The sequence below is a fragment of the Cetorhinus maximus genome, chromosome 16, assembly GCF_964194155.1.
Source record: "Cetorhinus maximus chromosome 16, sCetMax3.hap1.1, whole genome shotgun sequence".
NCBI lineage: Eukaryota > Metazoa > Chordata > Chondrichthyes > Lamniformes > Cetorhinidae > Cetorhinus > Cetorhinus maximus.
The window spans coordinates 62,483,810-62,509,602 of NC_135894.1; the positions used below are offsets into that span (position 1 = coordinate 62,483,810).

General features: G+C 42.1%; 2 protein-coding genes across 3 annotated transcripts in view; both read left to right on the forward strand.

The window, feature by feature from the left end:
* LOC144691626 (thiosulfate:glutathione sulfurtransferase) overlaps positions 1–25,793 on the forward strand; it is a 168,072-nt gene that overhangs the window by 77,439 nt on the left and 64,840 nt on the right. The gene's annotated exons all lie outside the window — the stretch shown is intronic.
* On the forward strand, positions 199–23,474 carry c16hxorf58 (chromosome 16 CXorf58 homolog). 2 transcript variants are annotated; one of them, XM_078559891.1, is made up of 9 exons: positions 199–374; positions 3,202–3,337; positions 6,521–6,620; positions 10,120–10,214; positions 10,684–10,795; positions 14,005–14,136; positions 15,517–15,746; positions 19,254–19,398; positions 20,972–23,474. In XM_078559891.1, exons 2-9 carry the CDS (start codon positions 3,222–3,224, stop codon positions 21,146–21,148), a joined length of 1,107 nt encoding a protein of 368 aa, XP_078416017.1. In that variant the 5' UTR covers positions 199–374; positions 3,202–3,221; the 3' UTR covers positions 21,149–23,474. The 2 variants fall into 2 exon arrangements, with proteins under 2 accessions (XP_078416017.1, XP_078416016.1); XM_078559890.1 differs by lacking the exon at positions 199–374 and having other exon boundaries at positions 574–3,337.

Sequence of the window (25,793 nt, forward strand, 5' to 3'; positions counted from 1 at the left end):
TCTCCGGGTGGGCGGGGCGACTCGGTTCAGTGCGGTTCGGTTTCAGTATCTGCCGACCGACCGCCCGCCCTCATCAGCCGCGAGGAGCCGGGAACAACTTGCTTTTGAATCGAGTGATCGGTCTTTTCCATTCCCGAGACGCCTGGCGATATCGTTGTGTGTTTTTTTTTGTTGTTGTTATTTGGCCGGAATTCGTAATTTTGGAGGAAGAAGCGAAGGCGACAACCCCGGTAAAGTGTGAGACGGAACCGGGCGGCCTGGGGTACAGACCGGGAGCGTCAAAGTTCAGCAACTGGGCTCAGCATCAAATAAAAGTGCCAACCCGAGAAGGCCCAGTCAGCTCATGGCCATTTGGTGGGAGCTTCTGTCTGCAGGTGTTCCTGTTTATGTGATGTAGCTGCATTAATCCATAAATCTCAAATCTAAATCTCTTTTAAGAAAAGCAGGTTCATGGTATTTGTCTACTTGTCTACCTGCGTAGCAACAACCAACATGGTCACTTAATAAAACGTTTCAGCGTCACCTTCACAGCTTATTTTCACTCTTTCCCCCTTTAGGGCACTTCGTGGGGGTATATTTTCCAGATAACGAGACCTGTGCCGTTGGTGCAGAACGTGGAGACAAGGCTTGAAAAGCTGCATCCCTTTTACTGGCACCCCACAGAATTGGTGCAGCCTGTGTCCTCTTTTTATAGAATTGTAGAATGGTTACAGCACAGGATGCCATTCGGGCCATTGTGTCCATGCCAGCCCACAGGAATATCAAGTCGGCGGTCCCACTCCCTGCCTTTTCCCCTGGAAACATTTTTGCTTCCGATGATTATAGATAACTTCTGATTGGCCTAAAGTGCTGTTCCACAAAATGTACTGAAATTATGTGAAATATTTGCAAATAGAATCATAAGCAATTTAAGCTTACACCACAGAGGAAGTAGTTTGGCCCATGATGTTTGTGCTTTCTATTTTTCTCTGCTTCAAATACTTACCTAATTTTCCTTTTAAAAATGTGATGGGTTCTTCCTCAATCATTCCTGGTGGCAAAATCACATTACACTTCTCTGTAAAGGAATTTCTCCTAACCCCTCTCCTCATTTTCAGTGACCATTTTAAATTAATAACCCCCTATCACTGACACCCTAAGTAGAGGAAATAGTCTTTCTCTTAACACTTAAAATCCTCCATTAAATCTCCTCTGTTGTAGTGGAAATAGTTGCAGTAACTTAAATCTCTCCTCAGAGCTATAGCTTATCACTCTAGCATTTTCCTGATAAATCTGTATTGTAGGCTCTCTATGGCTTAATATATCTTCTATAATGGAGCACCCAAAATGGCACATGTACTGAGTTTGGTCTAACCAATGTTTAGTACAAACGTTTCATTACTTCGTCACCCATGTACTCTATACTTCTCTTTTATAAAATCCAAAATGCTGTTGGTATTTTCAATTAATTTATTTGCTTTCAGAGAATTATGTATTTGAATCCTTAGATTATTTTGGTCATCCACACCCTTCATTGTTTATCTTTAGTGTGTATGCTATCAGTCCTTATCTTTCCTTCTAAAATATATATTGGGGATGGTAGCATAGTGGCAATGTTACTGTACAAGGAATCTAGAAGCCTGGAGTAATGTTCTAGTGACGTGGATTCAAATCCAACAGTGGCAACTGGGGGAATTTAAATTAAATTAATAAATCTAGAATTTTAGTTAGTACCAGATTGTTATACAAATCCATCTGCTTCACTAATGCCCTTCAGGGGAGGAAATCTGCCTGCACATGATTCCAGACCTGCAGCAATGTGCGTGACTCTTAACTGCCCACTGAAATGGACTAGCAAGCAACTCAGTTGTATCAAACTGCTAAAGAAAAAAGCAGTATGGGTGTACGTACACTACGCAAACTGCAGCAGTTCAAGAAGGCCACCTTGTCAAGGGCACTTGGGGATGGGTAATAAATGCTGGCCTTGTCAACAATGCTCACATCCCAAGAACGAATAAAATAAATGCAATTATGAATGTTACATTGTATCTGCCACCTACTCCCCATTCTCCCACTCTGGATTCCACTGAACTTGCAAACTACTGCACCACCTTCAACCTTCCTTTGCTCACTAAAATCTTTGAACATGTAATTGCCTCCCATATCTGTGCACATCTATCGCTGTTCAAACCAGATTTTTGACCCTGCCACAGCACGAAAATAACCCCAACCAAAGTCACAAACAACTTTATGATTGTGATTTGCAGTGTTTTTTGATGGTTTAATCAAGAGCTTTTTCATTTGCTACCTGTTAACTGGTTTATAAGCACCCTTAAAACAGAAAGAACAGGGAACTAGTTAGCCTCATTCTGTTCATCCAGCTTAGATCTTCACACCTATTAATGCATTGACTTTTGTGATTATCTGAAGTTTAGTGGGAAGAATTTCAGCTGACAAATCATCATTAGCCACATCCTGGAACACTACAGATTTACCTGGCTCAAATATCAGATTATCGCTCAGAGGTCTGATGTAATTCCAATGATGCTCTGCCAAGCATGTCATCTCAACCTCAATGAGACTCTGATTCCATAATTCCCTAAAGAAGGATATTTAGGCAGATGGTCCTGTGGAGACAAAATGTTAAAGAACAATTAGCATTATGTCCTTACTGTTGCTGTCCTAGTTAGGCAAACTATAAACTCCTCTACATCACAAATTCACCATGATGGATTGCTTTATTCCTTGCAGAAGATGATAAGCTTAGGTAATATTTGCCTTTATCAATATGAAGATCACAAAATCTCTTTAATTCAATAAAATAATCAGGATGGAGTGGTAAATGCTGAGCAATCCAATACATTCATAATTTCCCAGCTTTTTAAGAATAATCTGTTTTTAACAGCCAGATTACAAACAGTAGTTGACTAGCTGATTTATAGTTGTTGATTTATGTGTATGAATAGCAAAACATCATACTGTGCAAAAAGCACATTTAAATTAACACATCTCTGATATGCTGTGATAGAAAATGTCATAGTTCAAACATAAGAAATTCCTCTTGTGAAATGAATCCTGTGTGAAAATGATCCCGTGCCTAGTCATTATACTGTACTGATGCAGCATTGATATCTCTCTCAAATATTTTCTAAAAGCATTACTTAACAATGATACAGACAGTGAGTATGAGATAATTACTTTAACTCCTTTTTGTGTCTTCAGAATGATTTGAAACACTAATAATGGATCCAATTAAGTTGGAAAGTAAACGTTCACCATGTCCATTTCTGCAAAATCATCACTTATTACAGAATAATAAAGAAATAACATCAAACACACAAACATGTCAATCAAAGGTGTAAGTAATTCACAAGTTTTTCATTACCAATATAAATTGATTCATATGTTTTGGGTTATTCTATATTTAACATAAATAACATCAATAGATTACCTGAAGGGAATAAAGAAATATTTGGCTTAATGCAAAAATACTTGTCTCTCACACCAAGGAATGCATATATCTGTTGCATTGGTAGTAATGATCCATCCCTTATCCCTGCCCCTCTATTTACATTATCATTGTTCTAATCTGCTGTCTGTCTGTGCATTTATTTAATTGTCAGGTTGATGACCTCTCCAAATTTCTCTTTGTTTATCTGTGGTTTTAGATTATTATAAAATCTGTATTTGTATAATCTTACAGAGAATAAAAGACCAGATATGATTTGCTTAAAATGGTTCAATTCGTCTGCTGCCCGTTCACTCTCCACTTCAAAAAACATAATTTGATAATCTATAAAATCCATAAGCAAGAATAAAAAATGCTAAAGCGCAGATCTGTATAGGGAACAGATGAGTTACTATTTCATAGGAACAGGAATAGGCCATTTGGCATGCCATTACTATACAGATGGTTGATCTGTGACTGAGGTACACATTCGCCCTATATCCCTTAATAGCTTTGATTAACAAAAATTTATCAATGCCAGATTTAAAACTAACAATTGATCTAGCATCAACTGCCATTTGCTGAAGTGAGTTCCAAACTTCTATCATCCTGTGCAGAAGTGTTTTCTAACTTTCCTATTAAAAGGTCTGACTCTAATTTTTAGGCTATGTCCTCTAATCCTAGACTCCTCAAAATAGTTTCTCTCTATCGACCCTGTCTGTTCCCCTAGGCCTTCTCAATTCCAGGGAATACAGTTCTGGTTTGTGTAACCTCTCCTTATAATTCAACCCTTGGGAGTCCAAATATCATTCTGGTAAATCTATGCTGCGCTCTCTACAAAGCCATTATATCTTTCCTGAGGTCTGCCCAGAACAGGTGTGATCGTTCACCACAACTGGTGGACATTACAAATAAATGTCATCTTAAAAGGAACAGGACAAAGGGGAAGGAAATAAACACACACACAAGAGAAGAAATAGAATTATTTAAAGCGCATTAATGAAAACCCACAGATGGTTAAATGGCAGAAATGATATTAGCATGAGGCCTAATGAAAGCAATCAAACCTTAAGAACACTATGGCAGGATTTTTGGGTCGTTGGGTGGACCCGGGAGCGGCCGGGAACCGCCCACAATAGGCCCCCGACTGCGATTTCCTGCTGGCTGGCCATTAATTGGCCAGCCAGCGTGAAATGTGTGCTGAAAGGCTCAGCACTGCTGGAGTGGGGGCGGGAGGAGGGCGAGCGCTGAAGTCTGCGCAGGTGCAGGGGAGCGCGCAGTGAAAGCTCCCTGAAGGCAGAGAGCTGCCTCAGAGCTGAAGAATTTTAAAAACAAAAATAAAGATTTTAAAATCCCGGAAACAATTTCCACACATGGGATTCACTCACCTAAACATATAGGTAATAAAAATTCTGTCAAAACATTTTTGTTTTAATTAATCTTGGAAACCTCTTCCTGCCTGTGGATGAGGTTTCCTCAAAAATGGAAAGGCTGCCTAGCCAATTCGCTTGCCCACCAACCGTAAGGCTGGACGGGCAGCGAAAAATTGCCCTTAATTAATACTTTAATGGCCTTTATAGGCCTCTTAATTGTCAACGGGCAGCTGCCAACTCTGTGAATAGCAGCAAGAAAAATTGGGAAAATGAAGCAGACTTTAGTAGCCTAGGAGCTTGACAAAAAAAAGAACAAGTTGGCTCCATGAATGCAGACCACCTCACTGGCGTACTGTTCCGATAGTAGATCCCCGCCACAGAAATTAAACTGTTTCTTCCCCAGAAAGATAGGCACACCCATCCCACATCACCAACATGACCTGCCAAAGACACAATGGGAGCTACAGTTAAGGTCTGAAGTTAGTAAAGTCATTATTAATACTAGAGTCTACAAAATGCCTAATAGAACAATGAGGTGCTGTTTCTCAAAAAGAGAAAGAGCTGCATTTTTATAGTGCTTTTCATGACCATCAGATGTCTCAAAGCACTTTACAGCCAAAGAAGCAATTTTGAAGCACTGTTGTAATGTTGGAAGCAGGACAGCCAATTTGCACACAGGAAACCCCCACAAACAATGTGACAATGGCAGATAATCTGTTTTTGTGATGTTGATTGAGGGAATAAATATTAGCCAGGACACCAGGAACAACTCCCCTGCTCTTCTTTGAAATAGTGCTTTGGGATCATTTACAACCACCTGAGTGGGTAGTTGACTTCATGTGGCAAGTAATAGGGAGCTTGGAGTCACATTTGCAGGCGAAGGTGTTCAAGTAGTCACTTAATCTACATTTGGTCTCCCTATTGTAAAGGAGACTGCACTATGAGCAGCAAATACAGTAAGCTGGGTTTGAGGAAGTTCACCTAAATTGCTGTCTCATCAGGAAAGAGTGTTTGGGACCATGATCAGTGGTGTGAAGGGAGTAGGATGAACAGGTGTTTCATCTGATTTTGCATGAGAAAGTGCCCCTGAAGGAGAACTGGTGATAGGGGGTGGTAGTACAGTTAGTGAACCAGCGTGTCACAGGAAACATTTTCCTTTGGAAAATGAAGTGCAGAGGGAAAGATATGTTTGGTGATGAGATCATGTTGGAAGTGGCAAAAGGTGGTCTTTTGAACACAAATGTTGGTGGGTTGGAAGAGGAAGGTGAGGAACCATATCATGGTTGTGCAGAGCGTGAGGAGAGGAAGGGCTAAAGACAGAAGCATGGGTAATGCAACCAGAACAGTAGCGGGTTCTTTACTATGGTGGAGGGAGATCCTCATTCGAACACTTTGGAAGCTCTGGCAGGGAAAGTGATAGCATCAGAGTAAATACAGCTGATGGAGAAACATGGAAAAGGGATTGGAATCTTTACAGGATATGAAGTGTGAAGTAATAGTTCTGGGAGTTAAAGCTTTACACCAATTTTGGTTTTAACTATTAGATATATACAAATCTATAATACTATCTATGCAAGAGCATAATATTTAATGTTTAGAGTTAGATTTAAAGTATTTCTTACTTTGCCTATACTATGCAAATCCCTCAAGTAGATATCCATTTTGGCACAATAAATAATGTCCAATATATATCAGCTGATCTTTACTTTCTGTCTTTCAGAATTGATCCAAATTTTGCAGCTAAAATTATTCAGACATCATGGTGTTCTTACAGAAATAAACAGCTATTTCGCCTACTCAAGCATACAATCTGTGCAGCAGTAAGTATAAAACCAGAACCCATTTTATAGGCTGTTAATAATGGAGAGCTGGAGAATGTTTTCTCTTTAAGTCTCCGGTCATTGCTTTTCCATTTTTTAAGAACTTCTGCACCAATGACTGATATTCCCATGAGAAATTCTCCTATGGTGGCATCCTTCCATCTTGTAAGACGATGGTTTGCGCCGTGGTGGTCAACTCTGCATCAAGTGTGGTTCAGCAGTCCCACACTGGCATCTGGCAATCTGTATCACATTTTCTGCATAAGAAGACAGTGGGCTGAGAAATTGCACAATTCGCTGGCAGCTGTTTTCTCTGGACCCCCATCTCAGCCAGCTGAGCTTTTCATTTCTGCTCACCTCTTCCAATGCCCTTCCAAACAGTCAGCTTCCAAAGCTTGTCAGTCACTGTGTCCCAGTCGTCACCCAGTATCCACCATTTCCATATCTTGCTTGCAGTTGTACTCGTAGCGGAGGTATGGACGCCCAGGAGGTCATGATCCAGTGGCCAGTTCACTGTGCAGAAAGTCTTTGGGTGTATGGCCGTCATCTATGCAATGTACATGGCTAAGCCAGCTGTGAGGAAATCTATATTTCTGGATTTTTGTCTGCGGGTTTTTGTAAATTAAGACCTGTTGGGGTAACCTTTGGTTAACTGGAGATTGTAACATTTAAGGTACAGAATGTACCAAGAGTTGCTGCATTCGATCCCCCCTCAGGGTAAGAACAAAACCCTCTTAGGAGCTATTATTAAGTCACACTGATCAGTTCAAGGGGCAGAATGAATAGCAGCCTGTTGTGAGCAGTGGTTGCTCATATTTGTCCAGAGCAGAGGATGCAGCAGAAGGTTGCTAGCTCCATAGAGCTGAAGTGCTGTCATTAGCCCTGAGGAGCTGTAGCTCAGAGAAACCAGGGAGGCAGTGCTGGTTCTGTGAAGCTGGCAGTTGGGACAAAGGAAAGCCCATGAGCATTGGGGTTCTGCCCAGAGTAGTTAGGGAACTAGAATTGTGCCAGTAACTAGATGCTGGGGTACAACCTAATGAATCTAATGGGATGCAGTCTTGGGAGAAGAGATTGAGCAGTCATGGGGCAGTCTGAGTTGGATTGGCTTTTGAGGGAAATCTGAGGCTAGATATTTGAAAAAGACAAACTGAAATCTCTCAGGAGGAAGACAGTCTTAAAAAATTTTTTGTGACTCACAGATGTCTGGGTGGTTTGCTGAGGAAGTTCGTGGACTCTGTTCTAGTGTGTCTGCCAGTTAATGTGCAGTTGGTGGTGTGTTCAACCACAGTTTGCCTATTATTCATGTTTACCTAATGTCAATTCTGGAAGTTAGAGCACAAGATAGATAGTATTGACTGTTTTCTTTGTTAACTCATGTATAGTAAAATTTCATCTGTTTGTTTATAATTGTGGAATCTTGTAGATTTATTCCCTTAATAAGTAACTGGGATTTCTAATTTCATCAACTTTAAAACAAAAGTTACTGGTCCCTAAATGGATCATAACAAAATTTTGGTGGTCTCACCTGGGAACATAACAAAATTTGGGAACTGGTCTGGGATTGTAACACAGTGCAGACGTCATTAGCTTAGCAATGAGTGTATGCTATTGGAATTAGCATACTCTAGGATCTCTGAGTTGGTGACCTTGTGCTGCCAAGAGATGCCAAGGATACATCTGAGACAGCAAAGGTAGAAACTATTTAGTCATTTCTCCTGACGAACATTTGTTGTCCAGGCCTCAATGCTGTAGAAGAGTGCACTGGGACACAGGCTTGGTAGACTCGTAGTTTGGTGTTGTTCTAAACCCTCTTACTCAACTTGGACAGAACAACTGTAGTTTTGGTGATGCGTGTGTCGTTTTCAGCATTAAGTAACAGATTGCTGTTGATTGTGGAGCGTAGATATGTGAAGCTATCCAGAATCTCCAGTGTCACATTGCCCATGCTAATAGATGGTGGTAAGGCAACACCCTGGAGCATGACATTTGTCTTCCTGATGCTGATGGTCAAACCAAACTCTTCACAGCTTTGAGAGAGCCTGTCCATTTGCCACTGAAGGTGTTCCATGGTATGGAATGCTAATGCATTATCGTCAACTTGGAGCAACTCTCTTATGAGGAGTTGGCACACCTTTGTCTTGGATCTCAGGGAAACAAGGCTGAACAGCTTTTTATCAGTTCTGTTATGTTAGTAGATGACTTAAACACATATAACAACAGCAAAGAGAAGAACATGCCAAAGAGTGTCGGTGCCAGAACACAACCCTGTTTGACCCCACTGGGTTCCAGTGTTGCCCCATCATACCAGACCTTACCCATCATGTTGTCATATAAAGAGGAGATCACATAGAGCAGCCTCGGCAGGCAGCCCATTTTCTCCAGCAGCTTAAATAGATCACATTTGCTCATATGGCCAAATGCCTTGGTGAGATTGATGGAGGCTATGTATAGTGGTCTCCTTTGTTCCCGGCATTTCTCTTGCAGCTGCCAGACTGAGAAAATCATGTCAGTTGTAGATCTTCCAGTTCTGAAATTACACTGGGATTTGAGGTAGATGCATTCAGCTGGGATCTGCAATTTGAGAAGGGCAACACGGGCATATACTTTTTCCACGATGCTCAGGTGTCTTAACAGTTGTTACACTCACAGTGGTCACCCTTGTTTTTGTACAGGGTCATAATCTTTGCATCATGCATATCTTGGGACACTGCTCCCTCCCTCCAGCAGAGACAGACAAGTTCATGCAGATGCTGCAGGAGTGCCAGTTTCCCATGCCAGTTTCCCATGATGAGTTCAGGTGGTATAGTATCAGCACCTGGCAAGCAAGTCAATGGCTTTGCCACACTCCGCCACTGTGGGTTTGATATTCAGCTCTGCCATGACAGGCAGACTTTCAATGGTTTCTAGAGCTTCATCGGTGACAGTGTCCTCCTAAGGGTACAACTCAAGATAGTGTTCCATCCATTTCTCCAACTGTTTATTGCAGTCAGTTGTGACCTCCGCAGCCTTTGTTTTCACTGGAGCCATTTTCTTTGTCAATGGACCCATTCCCTTTTTTGATCCCTTCATATATGTCCCCAGCAATTCTCCAGAACTGGAGATTATGTGACAGTGTGTACAGGATACCATAGACATCCCTGCTTTTCTAGACTGACTTTATTATCCAAATTTCTGCTCACCACCATTAGTGTTTTCAATGATTAGATATCGAACCAGCAAAGCCCATCCAATAAATGTAGGCGTGGCTTCCAGAATTTTTATTTAAGTTTTGCCAATCCTTTCTAAAAAAAAAACTGTACAAAAAGACAATAATTCCTTCCTTCTACATTATTATACTTCACTGAATGCAATGGTTATTTCTGACATTAAATGATATCCAGAAGTTCATTGTGCTTGAATCAGTCAGTATTATTTTTCTCCAAAGCATGCATGCGGTTTATTTTGTAATGCACTTGTGTGAAAATCTGTACGTATTTCCCATGGTTGTCTTCTGTGATAGGAACACTGTCTGACAACTGACATTCTAAGGAAGCTGCAACCCACTGATGCTGAGCTCCTGAAGGATACCAGCATGTCATATAAAGTTAGATTCAGGTAAGTTCTGAGGGACACTATCTAACAAAACAACTGTAACATGCCTATAAAGAAAAGAGAAGTGCAAAATAAACAAACAAAATTAACTGTATTTGAAAAATGCATGGATCAATTATATGTAGCTTTTCATCATTTTCATCTATCAGCAGAAAAATACCTTTAATTTCAAAATTAGCCAAACATTAAGAACTGTTTTAATGTTTCTATATATTATATATATATTTAACAAGTTCTGCTTTGTAAGTTTTATAGCGTGGCATATAACCAGATTACTGTTTATGCTGTAGTAATGCTGACAGGGCAGAATTGCGAAGATGACCCCCATTTGAATTCGTATGGTCAGCATGATTAAATATTAAATGGGGGACTAGGAATGTATGACTCATGACTTCTAATTTAAAACATGAAACAGCACAGCTACCTAGAAAGGTTGGTGCTATTTACAAAAATCAATATTATTTTCCCTCAGATTTGCTGGAGAAGAATTTCCTCCTATCCTTGTGTTTAAGATTTTTCAACACACTGGGAATTATAGAAATCAGTATTTCAGTGGAAAAAGAATAATCAAGCCTGCAACTGAGGTAACTCCGATTTTCTGATTTTTCCTTTCTATTTTCTCTCCAGAAAGTGTTGATTCCTCTACAGGAAGTAATTTCTATCACTTTCCAATGTCAGATATGAACCTTGACTGTGAGTGCTGGCAAACTATTCACCCGTGGAGGATATTACAGTTTAGCTAAATCCTGTCTTTACCTGATGTCTGTGTACATGCACCTGACCCCGACCCCTGCCTGGCACTCCCCCATACACATGCATTGCTGGGATTTTCCTGGTATACAGAGGCACAAATTACTCTTAACTCATCCATTAGCACAGTGCCTGTAGCGTTCATTTTGTTCAGGCATAAGCACTTGAATATTGCTAGCAGAAAGTTTAAACATATAAACTTAATATCTTTTAATGAATTATTTTGCAATCAAGCTGAAGCCAGAATCTTTCATTTTTATACTCAATATATTGACAATAAATTTCCAAGTCATATTGCTGTATGGCTTGGAGGGGAACTTCAAGGTGGTGGTATCCTTATGCACCTGTTGCCCTTGTTCTCCTAGGTGGTAGAGGTCAAGGGTTTGGAAGGTGCTGTTGAAGATACCTTGGCAAATTGCAGCAGTGCATCGTGTAGAACCCACTGATACAAGGTGCACCAGGGATTGAGGGAGTGGTGGAAGGGGTGCCAATCAAGAAGGCTGCTTTGTCTTGGATGGTGCCAAGCTTCTTGAGTGTTATTGAAGCTGCACTCATTCTGGCAAGTGGAAAGTATGCCATCACACTCCTGACTTGTGGCTTGTAGATGATGGACAGGCTTTAGTGAATCAGGAGGATAGTCACTTGCCACAGAATTCCCAGCCTCTGACCTTCTGTTGTAGCTACAGTATTTATGTGGCTGGTCCAGTTCAGTTCCTGGTCAAGAATGACCCCCCCCCGAGGATGATGATGGTGGGGGATTTGATAATGGTAATGCCATTGAATGTCAACAGGAAATGGATATACTTTCTTTTACTGGAGATGGTCATTGCCTGACACTTTTGTGGCACAAATGTTACTTGTCTCTTACCACCTCAAGCCAGAATGTTGTCCCGGTTATGCTGTATTTGGGTCCGGACTGCATCATTATATAAGGAGCTGAGAATGGAACTGAACACTGCGCAATCGGCAGTGACAAGATTCACTTCATTTTTAGGTACACCCAGTTCTGCTCCTGGCATGTTCTCCTACAGTCCTCATTGAACCAGGTTTGACCCTCTGGGCTTCATAGTAATAATAGGATGAGGAATATGTTAGGCCATGAGGTTACAGATTGTGGCAGCATACAACTCTGCTGCCAACTGATAGGCCACAGTGTCTCATGGGTGCCCAGTTTTGACTGCAATGTTTATTCTGAATCTAACCCAATTAGCACAATCGTAGTGGAACATATCACAATGGAAAGTGTCCTCAGTGTGAAGGTGGGACTTCAGACGGAATTGTTCCAAGTTTGTATTAAGTGCAGTAGCGGGCATGAAAAAAGATGTTTTATCCGCCAGCCTCAATGGCGGGATTTTTCACCATTTCATTCCCTGCCCGCCTCAATGATTATGTAGCCACAGGAAACACATCATCTCGCTGATGGGTGGCCTCCAGTTTACCTACCACACTGTTACCTCACTGCTTCTTCATGCTGGCCGCCATATTTGAACTGCAGCCATGCGTAAACTTCTCAATTCTTGCGGTCTGGGACTGCTCTGGTGAAGACATGGCTCCAAAAGCCAAGAAGCGTGCAACACCCCACCCTCACCACCTCCCCCCACCCCCATTTCAGTGACTATCCCTGGGATGCCTTCTGGACACCGCCGTGATGTCCCGCACCCCCGCCTGGCCTCAGGAGGCTCATCAGTTTCACCACTTCGGCTTGGGAGGCGGTGGCAGAGATGGTCAGTGTCAACGCTGAACACAAGAAGTTGGCCCTCTAGTGCAGAAAACGTAGGAATTATCTCATCCCTGCCGCCAGAGTAAGTCAATCATCTCATCAATCTCAACTCACCCACTCAGAAGGCCATCACACATTCACTGGCATCTCACTCACTTCCAGCTCAAGGGACATCACCACTCACTCTCTCATACACACCCTCACATCTCCATCTGGCCTCATCTCCTCTGGAGACTGCCTCCTCAGCCCTCACCATCTTGAAGCTACTTGCACAGATCAACACGAGCCCCCAAACACACCCTAGGACACCCCACTTCCCCAGTAGAGTCCTAGACCTGCAGCCGTCGAAAAGCTACCCCCTACGGCTGCTCTGCAAGTTAGAGACCTGCCTGTGTGCCCCCCTAAAAGTGATGTGGTGCTGCCTGTGAAGCCTGGCGCTGATGACCGCGAGTGATGCCCAAAGCAAGGTAGGCAAACAAACCTCGAAGTTCCAAGCGAAGTTCAGCCCACCAGGTGCACGTCGCTTATGTGCAGTTGTGAAACACATCGGTGTGCTCCCGGATGATACAGCGTGGGGGGATGATTCCGGCGAACAGGGCTTATAATAAGATGCTAATGTATTGAAATTAGGTTCCCGTCATGCGGTGACAGGAAACACGGCCTGCCATTGACAGGTGGAGCGGACAATTGCAACTAGTTTGGCAACAGCGTAAGATCGATTTTTGGCCTGCCCCGCCATGTTGTCCACTCACACCCGCCATGACACCCACCACCAACAGGACTGGACAATTCCGGCCTTTGTCTCCACAAAGAGGTGGCCATTCCTACCAATAATGGTCATGGTCAGATACATCTGGAACAGGTAACAATTTTCTTACAACTGAGTGGTTTGCCAGGCCATTTCAGAGGGCAGTTAAGAGTCAATCACATTGCTGTGGATCTGGGGTCACATGTAGAACAGACCAGGTAAGGACGGCAGATTTCCTCCCCTAAAGGACATTAGTAAATCAGATGCGTTTTTATGACAATCTGGTAGTTTCATGGTCAGCATCACCGATACTAGTTTTTTTTCATTCAAGATTTGTTAATTAATTAACTGAATTGAACTCATCTTCAGATTGTTAGTCCAGTAACATAACCGCAGTGCTACCTTATTGCAAAGATTTTAATGATTGGTTTGCTTCGCTTTTTTGTTGGGGGAGGGTTTAAGAAGGAGCTGTTACGAATTACCTTTTTTCCTGGGCTTTACCTTTATAGTTCACAGATTTACTTGCATTCATGAAATGTTATTTTAAAGTGATTCTGGTCTTCTTTTCTCAACAGGCAGCAGCTGCTTCCTGCAAAATTATGGGACGCAGGAAATTCTATGATCTTATAATTCAGGATAACCTTCGGTATCAAAGAACCAAAATAGCCGATGAAGTTGATATTGTTACAATGAAAGATTATATGCAGGTTTGAAAGCTGGTTTTGTAATGCTACAATTCACTAAAATAATAGAGTGGATGATTTTGTAGGTATATTTAGTCCATCTGCATTCCCAGCAGGGAGTGGTTCTCAAAGACAACATGGATTGGAAATAGGGCTACAACACAAAGATTGCCAGTCCTCCACGACTGTCCTGGAACCTTTCTAATCTCCAGGACACTGCTGCAAGCAATCCAGGAGGGAAATCATAAAAGGATATGTTTTTCCTTTCCTTTGACCTCTTTTATTTATTAGTTCTAAAAATATTGAAGATGAGAAAAATTGGCTGTTCCACCAACAGGCAAGATTAATCCAATTGGTTAGCAGAGAGTCTGTCCCTTTTCCAATTGGTGCGGAAGGGCAGTGCATCTGGAGGAAGGATACAGCTAGGAGTCTGGCGGCAAGGTGATTCAAGGTGGGAGGTCATGTGCTGAAACCTCCAGGCATACACCCAATCAAAATTAGCAACCCTATACTACACTGGCACTGATTATCTGATTGCTTCCTTTGGATATTTCTTCTGCTGGGACCAGGATTATTGTCTATGCTCAGAGAGATTTTAACTGTTTATATATTCAACACATATTTTCTGCATGGATGAAAGTCCAGTTGGAAAAATGGCAGCACACAATTGGGTGGGTGCAGAATATACCTGTTTCTCCATTGCCTGACATTCCTCTGTTGATCCTTTTCTTCTTCCATGGAGAACTCCCAATGTTGCATTGTTGGAGCTGTTGGGAAAAAAAATGCAGAACAGTATTATTACAAAGCTCCTAAAACCCTCAGTCACAACAGGCAAAGAGCAAGAAATAGTATGCAAAAATAGCCTGAAAATCAATCATAATTTCATACTTCTGGGTTCTTTAAATGAACTTGCAAATACACATCAGTCCATGGCAATCCTGGGTACGCATTTTACATGGGCAGTAGATCACTCAATGTGCACACGAACAACAGGGTACATTTGCACATTAAAATAATATTCTTCTGACTTCATTTAAGTGTTACAATAAAGCTCTCATGTTTAAAAACAAGACCTCCCAGCCGCCATTTAATTTAGCCCTGAAAATGTGTGTAATGCACTAAATGTTGGATATCCGATGTACTTGTAACATTTCACCCATCCATCTTGCACTTTCGTGCTGGGCACAGCATTGTTGATGGAGCATCCTCCTTCCATTAAGTGCCGCTTTATGGATATTATAAGGCTCTAATCTGTTTATTGAGAAACTGTTTAACTCACTCTGTATCGTGCTGATTTTGGTGTTCACCTACATCACATGACTCATACTGATGCTGTTACAATGCAAGAATTCATTTCTTGATAAGTATGCAGTTTATTTTCTCATTTGTATTTTTCTTGTGTAGTACACAAGTAATCTGGATGAGACTCCAGCTTACCTTGGAGGAAGAGACAACTGCTGGAGAATGCTGACCCTGACAAACCTACCTAGAACAACAATTATGTATGACATTATGGACTATGCTCAAAGCAGAACTTTATCTCAGCGTTTAAAGGAGGAATTGTCAACTCTGCTTTCCAAACCGATTACTGAAGAGATTCAACTTCAACACATTAGAACCATCTCTCAGACCAGGTATCTAATAGAAGGGATTGACTTTGTGAAATGCTTGTAACATATTATATTCAGGAATCGGATTCCAACTACATAAGATGGATAAAGCAGTAATAAGCAGGAAATAAAGCAGCATTATAAACCTACAAATGCAGAATTCTAAACGTACCTTTAATACCTTACCTGATAAAATTGCTGCACATGGAAGGATGAGAGGTCAGAGAAATAAATGTTTTGCGTTGGAATATTTTCTTTACAGTAAGGGTTGCTGGTGATGTGAGATGAGCCTGTCAGAGCCTGGAAGAAAGGGAGGTAATACCTGGCGTTGAGATCCTTTGTACTGATGGGGAAATCCATGCTATTGGCCTGTGTTTCTTTGCTTTTTTGGGCCAGTGGAGACCACCCTATTTTGTCCGCTGTTTTAATTTCAGAACTGACGTAGAGGCTTTCAATCCATCTCCTCATCTCTTCAAAGGGTTGCCTCCCACTGCCTTAACTATTTGCATGTTCTTCACTTCTCTAATTTCTTTCCATTGTCTGATGTGAAGATCATTACAGTAATGTATCTTTTTTTGCTTTTCTTTTAACCAGTCATTCCATTGTGAGTTTTTCTCTTTCTTCATTTTGCTCTGATTCCATTAAAATGTTTGCTGAGTTTTCATTTCATTCAGTTCCAATGAAGGACTTTATGCCTGAAACATTAACTTATATGTCTTCTCCTCAGATACTGAGTGGCCTGGAGAGTATTTTCAGCCATTTGTTTTTGTTTCACAATTTAACTACAACAAAACACCCTCACATTTGTTTAATGGGAAATTCTCTTCTAATGCCTCTTCTCCATAATTTGGCTCTGAGCGACTACTCTCGCTTGGTCACACTCTTACTTATTCAGTTGTAACCAGAGCATTTCCACTCCCACAAATTCACCTCCAGAGTTCCCAAAGGGTCCATCCTAAGTTCCCTCCTTTTCCTCATCTATAAGAAGTCCCTTGATGGCATCATCAACAGACGGTCAGCTTTCACAAGCATGCCAATGATATCTAGCTTTACCTCTCCACAATTTCTCTTGATCCCTCCAATGCCACTGTGCTATCAGACTGTCCAAAATTCAGTCTTGGATGAGTTATAATTTCCTCCAGCTAAATATTTGGGAGACCGAAGCCATCATCTTTGCTCCTCTTCCAATAATTCTGTACCCTCCCCATTGACTTACAGATAACATTCATGCCACTCAAGTGCCAGGCAATAGCCATCTTCAACATGAGAGTGTCTAACCACCTCCCTTTGATATTCAAAGACATTACCATCATTGAATCCCCTATCATCAATATCCTGGGGATCACAACTACCTTCTCACCACTACCTTCTTACGGGCAATTAGGGGTGGAACAATAAATGCAATGGTCACATACCATGGATGAATATTTTTAAAAAGCAGAAATTTAACTGAGCCAGCCAATAAATACAGTGCCTACAATAACAGGTCAGAGGCTGAGAATTCTGGGGCGAATAACTCACCTCCTGACTCCTCAAAGCCTGTCCACCATCTACAAGGCACAAGTCAAGAGTGGAGCACTCTCCACTTGTCTGGATGAATGCAGCTCCAACAACACTGAAAAAGTTCAACAATATACAGGACAAAGCTGCCTGTTTGACAAGCACCTTAGACATTCACTTCCTCCATCACCAGCGCAATATGGCAGCAGTTTGCATCATCTACACCCATGCACTGCAGCAACTCGCCAAGGCTTCTTCGACAGCACCTCCAAAATCGTGACCTCTACCAACTAGAAGAGCAACAGTTGCATGGGAGCACCATTACATTCCTCTCCAAGTCGCACACCATCCTGACTTGGAAATATATTGCCATTCCTTCATCTTTGCTGAGTCAAAATCTGGGAATTCCCTACCTAACAGAACTTTAGGAGAACCTTCACCACATAAACAGCAGTGGTTCAAGAAGGTGGCTCAGCAACACCTTAAGAGCATTTAGGGATGGGTAATAAATGATGGCCTTGCCAGGGTCACCCCCAATGTATGAATAAATAAAACTAAAATAAAACCATTCCAGGCCATTGTCTGAACAGATCCTTTTCAACCTCAAGATCAGCTGCTGCCCTGATGTCCCTTCCATCGCAAAGACAACCTACCTCTGCTCCTCCCTCAAATTATATACTGCTGAAACCATTATTCATGTCTTTGTCACCTCCAAACCTGATTATTGCAGTGCTTTGGTGGCCAGATTCTCATCCTCCACCCTCCATACAGTTCAGCTCATCTAAACTCCTCTTTCTGTATCTTATCCCACTTTTCCCATTAGCTGTCAGATCCTGTCCTTGCTAACCTACATTGACCGCTGCTCCCCCAATGCCTCAAGTTCAAAATTTGCATCCTTGTTTAGAAAACCCTCGATGACCTCAAAACTTCCTAGTTTTGTCATTTCCTTCAGCATTAAACCCAACCCCCATCCCTCCAATTGTTTGTTCCTCTTACTTCAGCCCATCCTCCATTCTACCATTGACAGCCGTGCCTTCTGAAATTCCCCCTCTGTATTGCTAAGTCTCACCAACCTCCACTCTTCTTTTAAGAACCCACTCATTACACTTACCTCTGACCACATTTTTGTTCAATCCCCCCTAATCACTTCCTCTTTGGCTCAGCATTTGCTATGGCTCTGTGAAGCACCGTAGGACGTTTTTTACATTGAAATTGTTATATGAATGTATCTTGTTATAGCATTCAGGGGTTGGAACTGGAATATTTAGAAACTCTTTACAAGTGTCGTAATCATGAGTAGTTGTTTTACAGGGGGCCCACTTTCAGATCGCCTACCAGAAACCAACTTCATGTATTTTATTAAAAATAAAAACTTATATTTTTTTAAACTCTCAGTTTCTCTCAGACTCAAGGAGTGGCAGGTCTGCTGAGGTCTGCAGGTAAGGGGATGGTTGGCTGTAAGTGTACACTGGACATCAGAGTCAGAGTGGTTCCCCCAAAGAGACGAAAGTTTGGCAACACCAAAGCAAAATACTACAGATGCTGGAATTCTGAAATAAAAACAGAAACTGCTGGATACACTCAGCATGCCTGACAGCATCTGTGGAGAGAGAAACATTTAATGTTTCAGGTTGATGACCTTGCATCAGAGATCTTTGGAATTCTCACAGAGAAAGGTTGGTGGGAGTGTTGGGGGTCACAGGTCTGGTGCACTGATAATATTGCACAATGAGTCCATCCATGGGGATATTCAGGAAATCTCCTGGTTTTCCATGCAGTCAGTTTGCCCCTGCTGGGCAATATTTTGGGCACCTTTAGTCTAGACTAATCTGGGAGTGCTTAAACCAGTCACTGGAAAGAAGATGAACTGGGTGGGTGGAAATTTTGCAACAAGCATAACAGCTACACAACCCTGCCTGCTGCTTCCATATACACACAAGGTACCATGCACAGACAAACTAAGAACTTGTTGATGGGAAAAATACCAAAATCTGCATAGAAAGATCTATGATTCTGTGTTTATTTTCCTAGGTCACCATCTCCAGCCACACACATTCCTCCACGCCGATCCTCAATATCCTCAAAAACATCAAGAGAGTCACAACGCCGTTCTTACAAAACACAACTAAAAGTTTCCAAAATGAGAAAGATGTATGGTTTAGATAAAAACAAAGAGGTAAAACCATGTGATTTACATACAGATGTTTTAATTCCCTATCCTTTATTGCCTAAAGAATGATGACTACACAGGTTAATCCAGTGTTTGTCAAAACGGGTGAATTCATTTTATTTCATAGCCCAAGTCTGATATACTAAAGAATAATTTACTGAAGTAAGTTAATTGAATGATCCACTTGCTGTTTGCACCTACTCGGGACTAGGCTTGTGTGGTTCAGTTCTACATTAGAGTGCAGCCAGCATCTCTCCAGCAGTGCCTTCCCTTCTCACTTCTGTACCATCACCTCCAGACTTCCCCCAGGATGTATCCTTGGCTAATTCCTCTTCCTTATCTATATAATCCCCTTTGTGAAATAATCTGCTAGCAACTTCCATATTTACATTGGGCACATCCAGCTCTACCTTTTCACCACCTCTGTTGACTCCCTGACCACCTCTGTGCTGTCAAACTCTCAGGAATGAGTCACAATTTGCTCTAACCAAACATTGGGAAGATTGAAATCATAATTTTCAGCCCCACCACAAAGTCCTGCGCCCTTTCCAGTGATTCAATCCCCTCCTCAGCTACTCACTTGGATTGAACCAGATCGTGCAAAAGTCTTGGCAGGCTGTTCCACCTTACTCTGTTGTTCGTATGTTACTGTGGTTGCAGTCAAATCCAACACAGTCTGTCTATTGCTGAAACCCTTAGCCATGCTTTTGCCATATCTATAAACTCAATTTCTCAAATGATCTTCCACTACCCACATTCCATACACTCCTAAATCGCTTTGCATTTCCATCTTTCTGCCCACCTTTAATAAACTTCTTAAAATTCATCTTTTTGACCAAGCTCTTGGTCACCCTCCTAGTCTCTTTCTTCTTGGCTTAACATCTATTTCTTTAGCTCTTATTTTTGCAACTCTTCGTAAAGCATTTAGAACTTTTTGTTAATTTGAAGTTTAAGATTCATGCAAGACATTATTGTTGTAAATGCATGTTGCTGAAACTGAGTATTTGAAATGCAGTGTTCCATTCCTCACCTTGATGAGCACAAAGGAAGGCTGCTGATCCTTGTTCACTGGGCAAGTTATCAGGACTAATGGATGTACTACATATCAGGGAGCTTTGCAAGACAAGACTTTGCCTGTGTGGGTCGTGTAAAATGCAGGGTATCTCAGATCGGGCTTTTGAACCTTATGCATGTACAATAAAGGACTTTGCATTAAAGGTTTTTCTTCTTACATTACTGTTCTCTATTAAGGTTAGGGAGCTAGGCAAGAGAAACTAAGTAGAAAGTCATTTCAGTCATTGCAAACACAATTACCTGTGAAGTCTTGTATAGTATCAATTATTAGCATACACATTGTATACTGGTATAGTGTACCATTGACAGACGATTTTAATTTACATTTTTCCTGTAATGAGGCAATCAATGAATGTGAGTGCTATTCCAACATTCAGGAAAAACACTTCTTTCCTATTTGGAAACTTAAAGATACACTGCTGCCATAAGGTTTTAAGACCCTATCCATTGATGCTTTTGTTTCAACTTTGTTTAATCCATGACTCTTCATCAATGTGATTTCCAGGATGAACTACTAAATAAACCCACTCAACACAGTCTTGCACGGGATGCCTCTCAGTTTGTCACAAGCTGTGATCAAGATAAGAAAAGTCAAGTTGCTTGCATGGCTTCAGATGAAGAGTGGGAGCTTGAAGTGGATGAACTCTACACTTGGACACAGGAGCTTTCACTTGACTATTAGTCTTATTTCAGTCAGGGAAAGGTGCATTTATTTATTAAAAATGGCACATCAGCTGCCAGACTTTGATTTTTGCATTGTCAGAACTATTTACAACTGTTCAGAAAAGTAATATCCTTTCAAGGCCTTTTTAGTTGGCTTTCACTTTGACACATACTGTGTATAGGTTGTGTTCTATTAACCTTTCGTTTGTATACACAAAATCGATCTGTTGGATACATACATATGATAACTTACAAATTGAATGGCTTTAAGTCTTCAATATAAATGTTAAATATTAGAGTTCTTGAAATTAAGGTCTTTCTGTGACAGTAAATAGATTGCATTGTAGCAAGAAGCTGCAATCAACATTGCCCTTTCTTCACTCTTCCCTCCACCCCTATAGTTTGGTTTTTTCCCTTTGTCTTTTGAAGATGTGACTCATGCTGCACAATAGTACACAGGAATTAACCACCCTCTAATATATTGTCAAGTGACCATACTGCATTAAGGTATGTAGTCAAATCCAGTCTTATATCTTATCCCCAGGTTGCAGCAGAGGTCATTGCTTAGGTATTTAAACAAAACCGTGTATTTACAAAGCTGCTTTCCCCTCAGGATGTCCCAAAGTGTTTAACAGGCAATTAGTTACTTTTGAAATATCATAATCAAGGAAGACATGGCATCCAATTTTCACACAGAAAGGTCCAACAAACAGTACAGAAATTAATGGCCAGATGATCTGATTTAGTGGTGGTGTTTCAGGAATAAATGTTGACCAGGGCAGTGGGAGAAATCCCCTGCTTCAAACTCTGGTTCCCCAGCTCCTGACTGCATCCCTCTCCCTGGCAACAGTCTCAGATTAAGCCAATCTGTTCACAACCCTGGTGTTAAGTATCCTGAGCTGAGCTTCCGACCTCATGTACATGCCATCACTAAGATCGTCTATGTCCACCTCCATAACACTACAGAACTTCACCCTAGTCTCAGCCCGTCTCCTGCTGAAACCTTCATTTGTGCCATTGTTAACTCTAGGTTTGACTATTCCAATCCACCTCTGGCTGGTCTCCGACATTCTGCTTTCTGTGAACTTGACGTCATCCAAAACTTTGTTGCCCTTGTCTTAACTCGCAGCGAGTTATGTTTCCCTATCACCCCTGTGCTTGCTGACCTACAATGGCTCTAGTCAAGCAACGTCTTGGTTTTAAAAATCTCAGTCTTGTTTTCAAATTCCTCCATGTTCTTGCCCCTCTACCTCTGTAATCTCCTCTTGTCCCACAACCCTCCAACATATCTGCGCTCCTCTAATTCTGGCCTCTTGAGCATCCCTGATTTTAATCGCTTACTGTGCCTTCAGGTGCCAAGCCCTGGAGTTCCTTCCATGCACCTTTTCGTCTCATTTCTTCCTTACAACACTCCTTGAAACCTATCCTCTGACCAAGCTTTTTGGTCATCTACTTATGTGGCTTGACGTCCCACTTCATTTTATAATGCTTCTTCAATGTTTCATTATGCTAAATAATCTATATAAATAAGTTGTTATTGCTTTTCATCAAACGATGCCATGAAATCTTTTAGATCTACCCAATAGTGCAAAGAGGGCTTTAGTTTAACATCTCATCCAAAAGGCAGCAACTGAAAGTGCAGTTCTCCCTTAAAGAGTTGCTACATTTTGAATAAGAATCTATTAGTACTGCAGTGAAGTGTCAGCCTAGATTGTGTGCTCATTTTTCTGCAGTGTGGATTGGACCCACAACCAACAGATTGAGGGGCAAAAGGGCTACCACTGACACCTGGTAGATTGTAGCAATCTAATTGCTCCACCAACGCAAAGTTCCCCCACAGCTTTAGGTGAGGATAAGATCCATTATCTAGGGTCACATATGCCCACTTGGGCAAGGTACCATAAAACTACTGCCTCTAGAACTAGCTCCTTCAGGAGAGAATGGAGTTAGAAGTCTACTTCTGATAAAACATTTATGAAGGCAGCACCTAACAAGTGGTAGGAAGTAGACCCAAATATGCAATGCTGTGTTGGCTATTTTTCAAATCTTAGGCCTTTTCTACATACATATTGAAATTGGAAACTTTAAAAATCATTTCTCCGAGGAATTAATTCAGCCGTCATCTGGAGAACTTTAGTGTTATAAGTAATTTGAGAGGAAGATCTTAAGCTTCATGTATAAGAGCTTAAAAAAAGCTAAATGAATATATGCTAATTATGTTAAGATTATAATAGTGCTCATGCCTTGACGCTAGCAAAAATCCCAAGTTTAACAATTCTGCATAAAACTGAAATGCAGTATTTTGATAGAGGAGCATCATATCATCCCTTCCTACATTATTTTTTTTAAAAATGCAAATAAAACAGATCATGGAAAATTATACATTAAAATATGAAACTAAGTACAGTGTTACAAATTTGTAAGCTTAAGGGGAACAGTCTGCCGGTAAAGGTCAGCAACAGCCACAAATAGAACAAAGCATGAGAAATTAAAACAGAAAGTGCTGGAAAAACTCAGCAGGTCTGGCAGCATCTGTAGCAAGAGAAACAGTTAATTTTCAAGTCCAATATGAGTCTTCTTCGGGACAAACGTGACATCTTTTGATTATCTGCTCATCTCCACAATCACCACACCCTCAATGTCTCTCTATCCCCCCCCCACCCACCTTAAACCAATTTATATTTCTCCCTTCTTCTAACTATGCTTCAGTTCTGCCGAAGGGCCGTGAAGGCTCGAAACGTTAACTGATTTCTTCTCCGCCGATGCTGCCAGACCTGCTGAGTTTTTCCAGGTAATTCTGTTTTTGTTTTGGATTTCCAGCATCCGCAGTAGCTTTTAGCTTTTTGTTTTTATCTTTGTGTTTAATTGACTGCCACCCCTCTTCAAGAAATGCCCTCTTTGAAGAAGTACGATTCTAACCTCCAACAGGATTTCCGACTGTCTCTTCTGCCCTGCTCACCTTCATTGCTTTCCATTTCTCTCCTGGTGTTTGACAAGGTGTTTACTAAAACCCGCTTTCACAGCCATATCTCCTTTCTCAGTGACTGTCTCCGTCTCCGACTCACCCCACGTGGATTTCAACTGAAATTCCATCCCTCTTGTTTCGAACCCACCCAGGATTACAGGTATCTCCGGGACATAAAACGTTTCTCGGACTGCTGTTCCCGTCGCATTCTGAGATCCACACTCAGTGCCATGCGCCGCCATATGAACACACTCGACCTCTCCCTCCAGCAGCACCGCCGCACCCTTTTTCAAAGCTGCACGTGCCCCCAGTTTCATTTTATTCTTCGCCTCATCCGTCGCCTCAACAAGAAACTTTTTCTCTTTCTCTCAAGTGCTAAGGAATGCAAGCTCCAACAACTCATCGACTCCAACACCCATCTGGGACCCTCCACCCCTGCTTGTCCCTCCGTCCTCACCCCATCTTCCAATCCCAGCCCCAGCCGCGTATTCACTATACCCCCTGACCTTTCCCTCTCCGATGCTGAACGTTCAGTGCTCAGCAAAGGACTTAGTTTCATACCCTTACGCCCTCATCTCAATGAATTTCGGGCTCGGCATGATGCTGAGCTCTTCTTCCGCCGTCTTCGTCTCCGTGCTCACTTCTTTGGGCAGGAGTCCTCTCCCCGTTCAATGGATCCTTTTATCCACCTCCAATATTCTCCCTCCACTTGGACCCCTCCCTCTGGATTCTTACCTTCTCTTGATCTTTTCATTGAGAACTGTCGGCGTGACATTAGCCGTCTCAATTTCTCTGCTCCTCTCACCCATTCTAATCTGTCTCTCTCTGAACTCACTGCACTCCGTTCTCTCAGGTCCAACCCCAACATTGTCATCAAACCCGCTGACAAGGGTGGTACTGTTGTTGTCTGGCGCATTGACCTCTACCTCGCGGAGGCTGAGCGTCAACTCGCAGACATTTCCTCCTACCGCTCCCTGGACCATGACCCCACCACAGAACATCAAGCCATTGTTTCCAGGACTGTCACTGACCTCATCTCCTCTGGAGATCTTCCTCCCACAGCTTCCAACTTGATAGTCGCCCAACCTCGGACGGCCCGCTTCTACCTCCTACCCAAAATCCACAAACAGAACTGTCCTGGCAGACCGATCGTGTCAGCCTGTTCCTGCCCCACGGAACTCATTTCTCGTTATCTTGACTCCCTTCTCTCTCCCCTTGTCCAGTCCCTTCCCAACTACATCCGTGATTCCTCTGACACCTTACGTCACATCAACAATTTCCAGTTCCCTGGCCCCAACCGCTTCCTCTTCACCATGGATGTCCAATCCCTCTACACTTCCATCCCCCACCAGGATGGTCTGAGGGCCCTTAGCTTCTTCCTTGAACAGAGGCCCGAACAATCCCCATCCACCACTACTCTCCTCCGTCTGGCTGAACTTGTTCTCACACTGAACAATTTCTCCTTTAACTCCTCTCACTTCCTCCAAATAAAAGGTGTGGCCATGGGTACCCGCATGGGCCCCAGCTATGCCTGTCTCTTTATGGGGTATGTGGAACATTCCTTGTTCCAGTCCTACTCCTGCCCCCTCCCACAACTCTTTCTCCGGTACATCGATGATTACTTCGGTGCTGCTTCATGCTCTCGTCGGGACCTGGAAAAATTTATTAATTTTGCTTCCAATCTCCACCCCTCCATCAT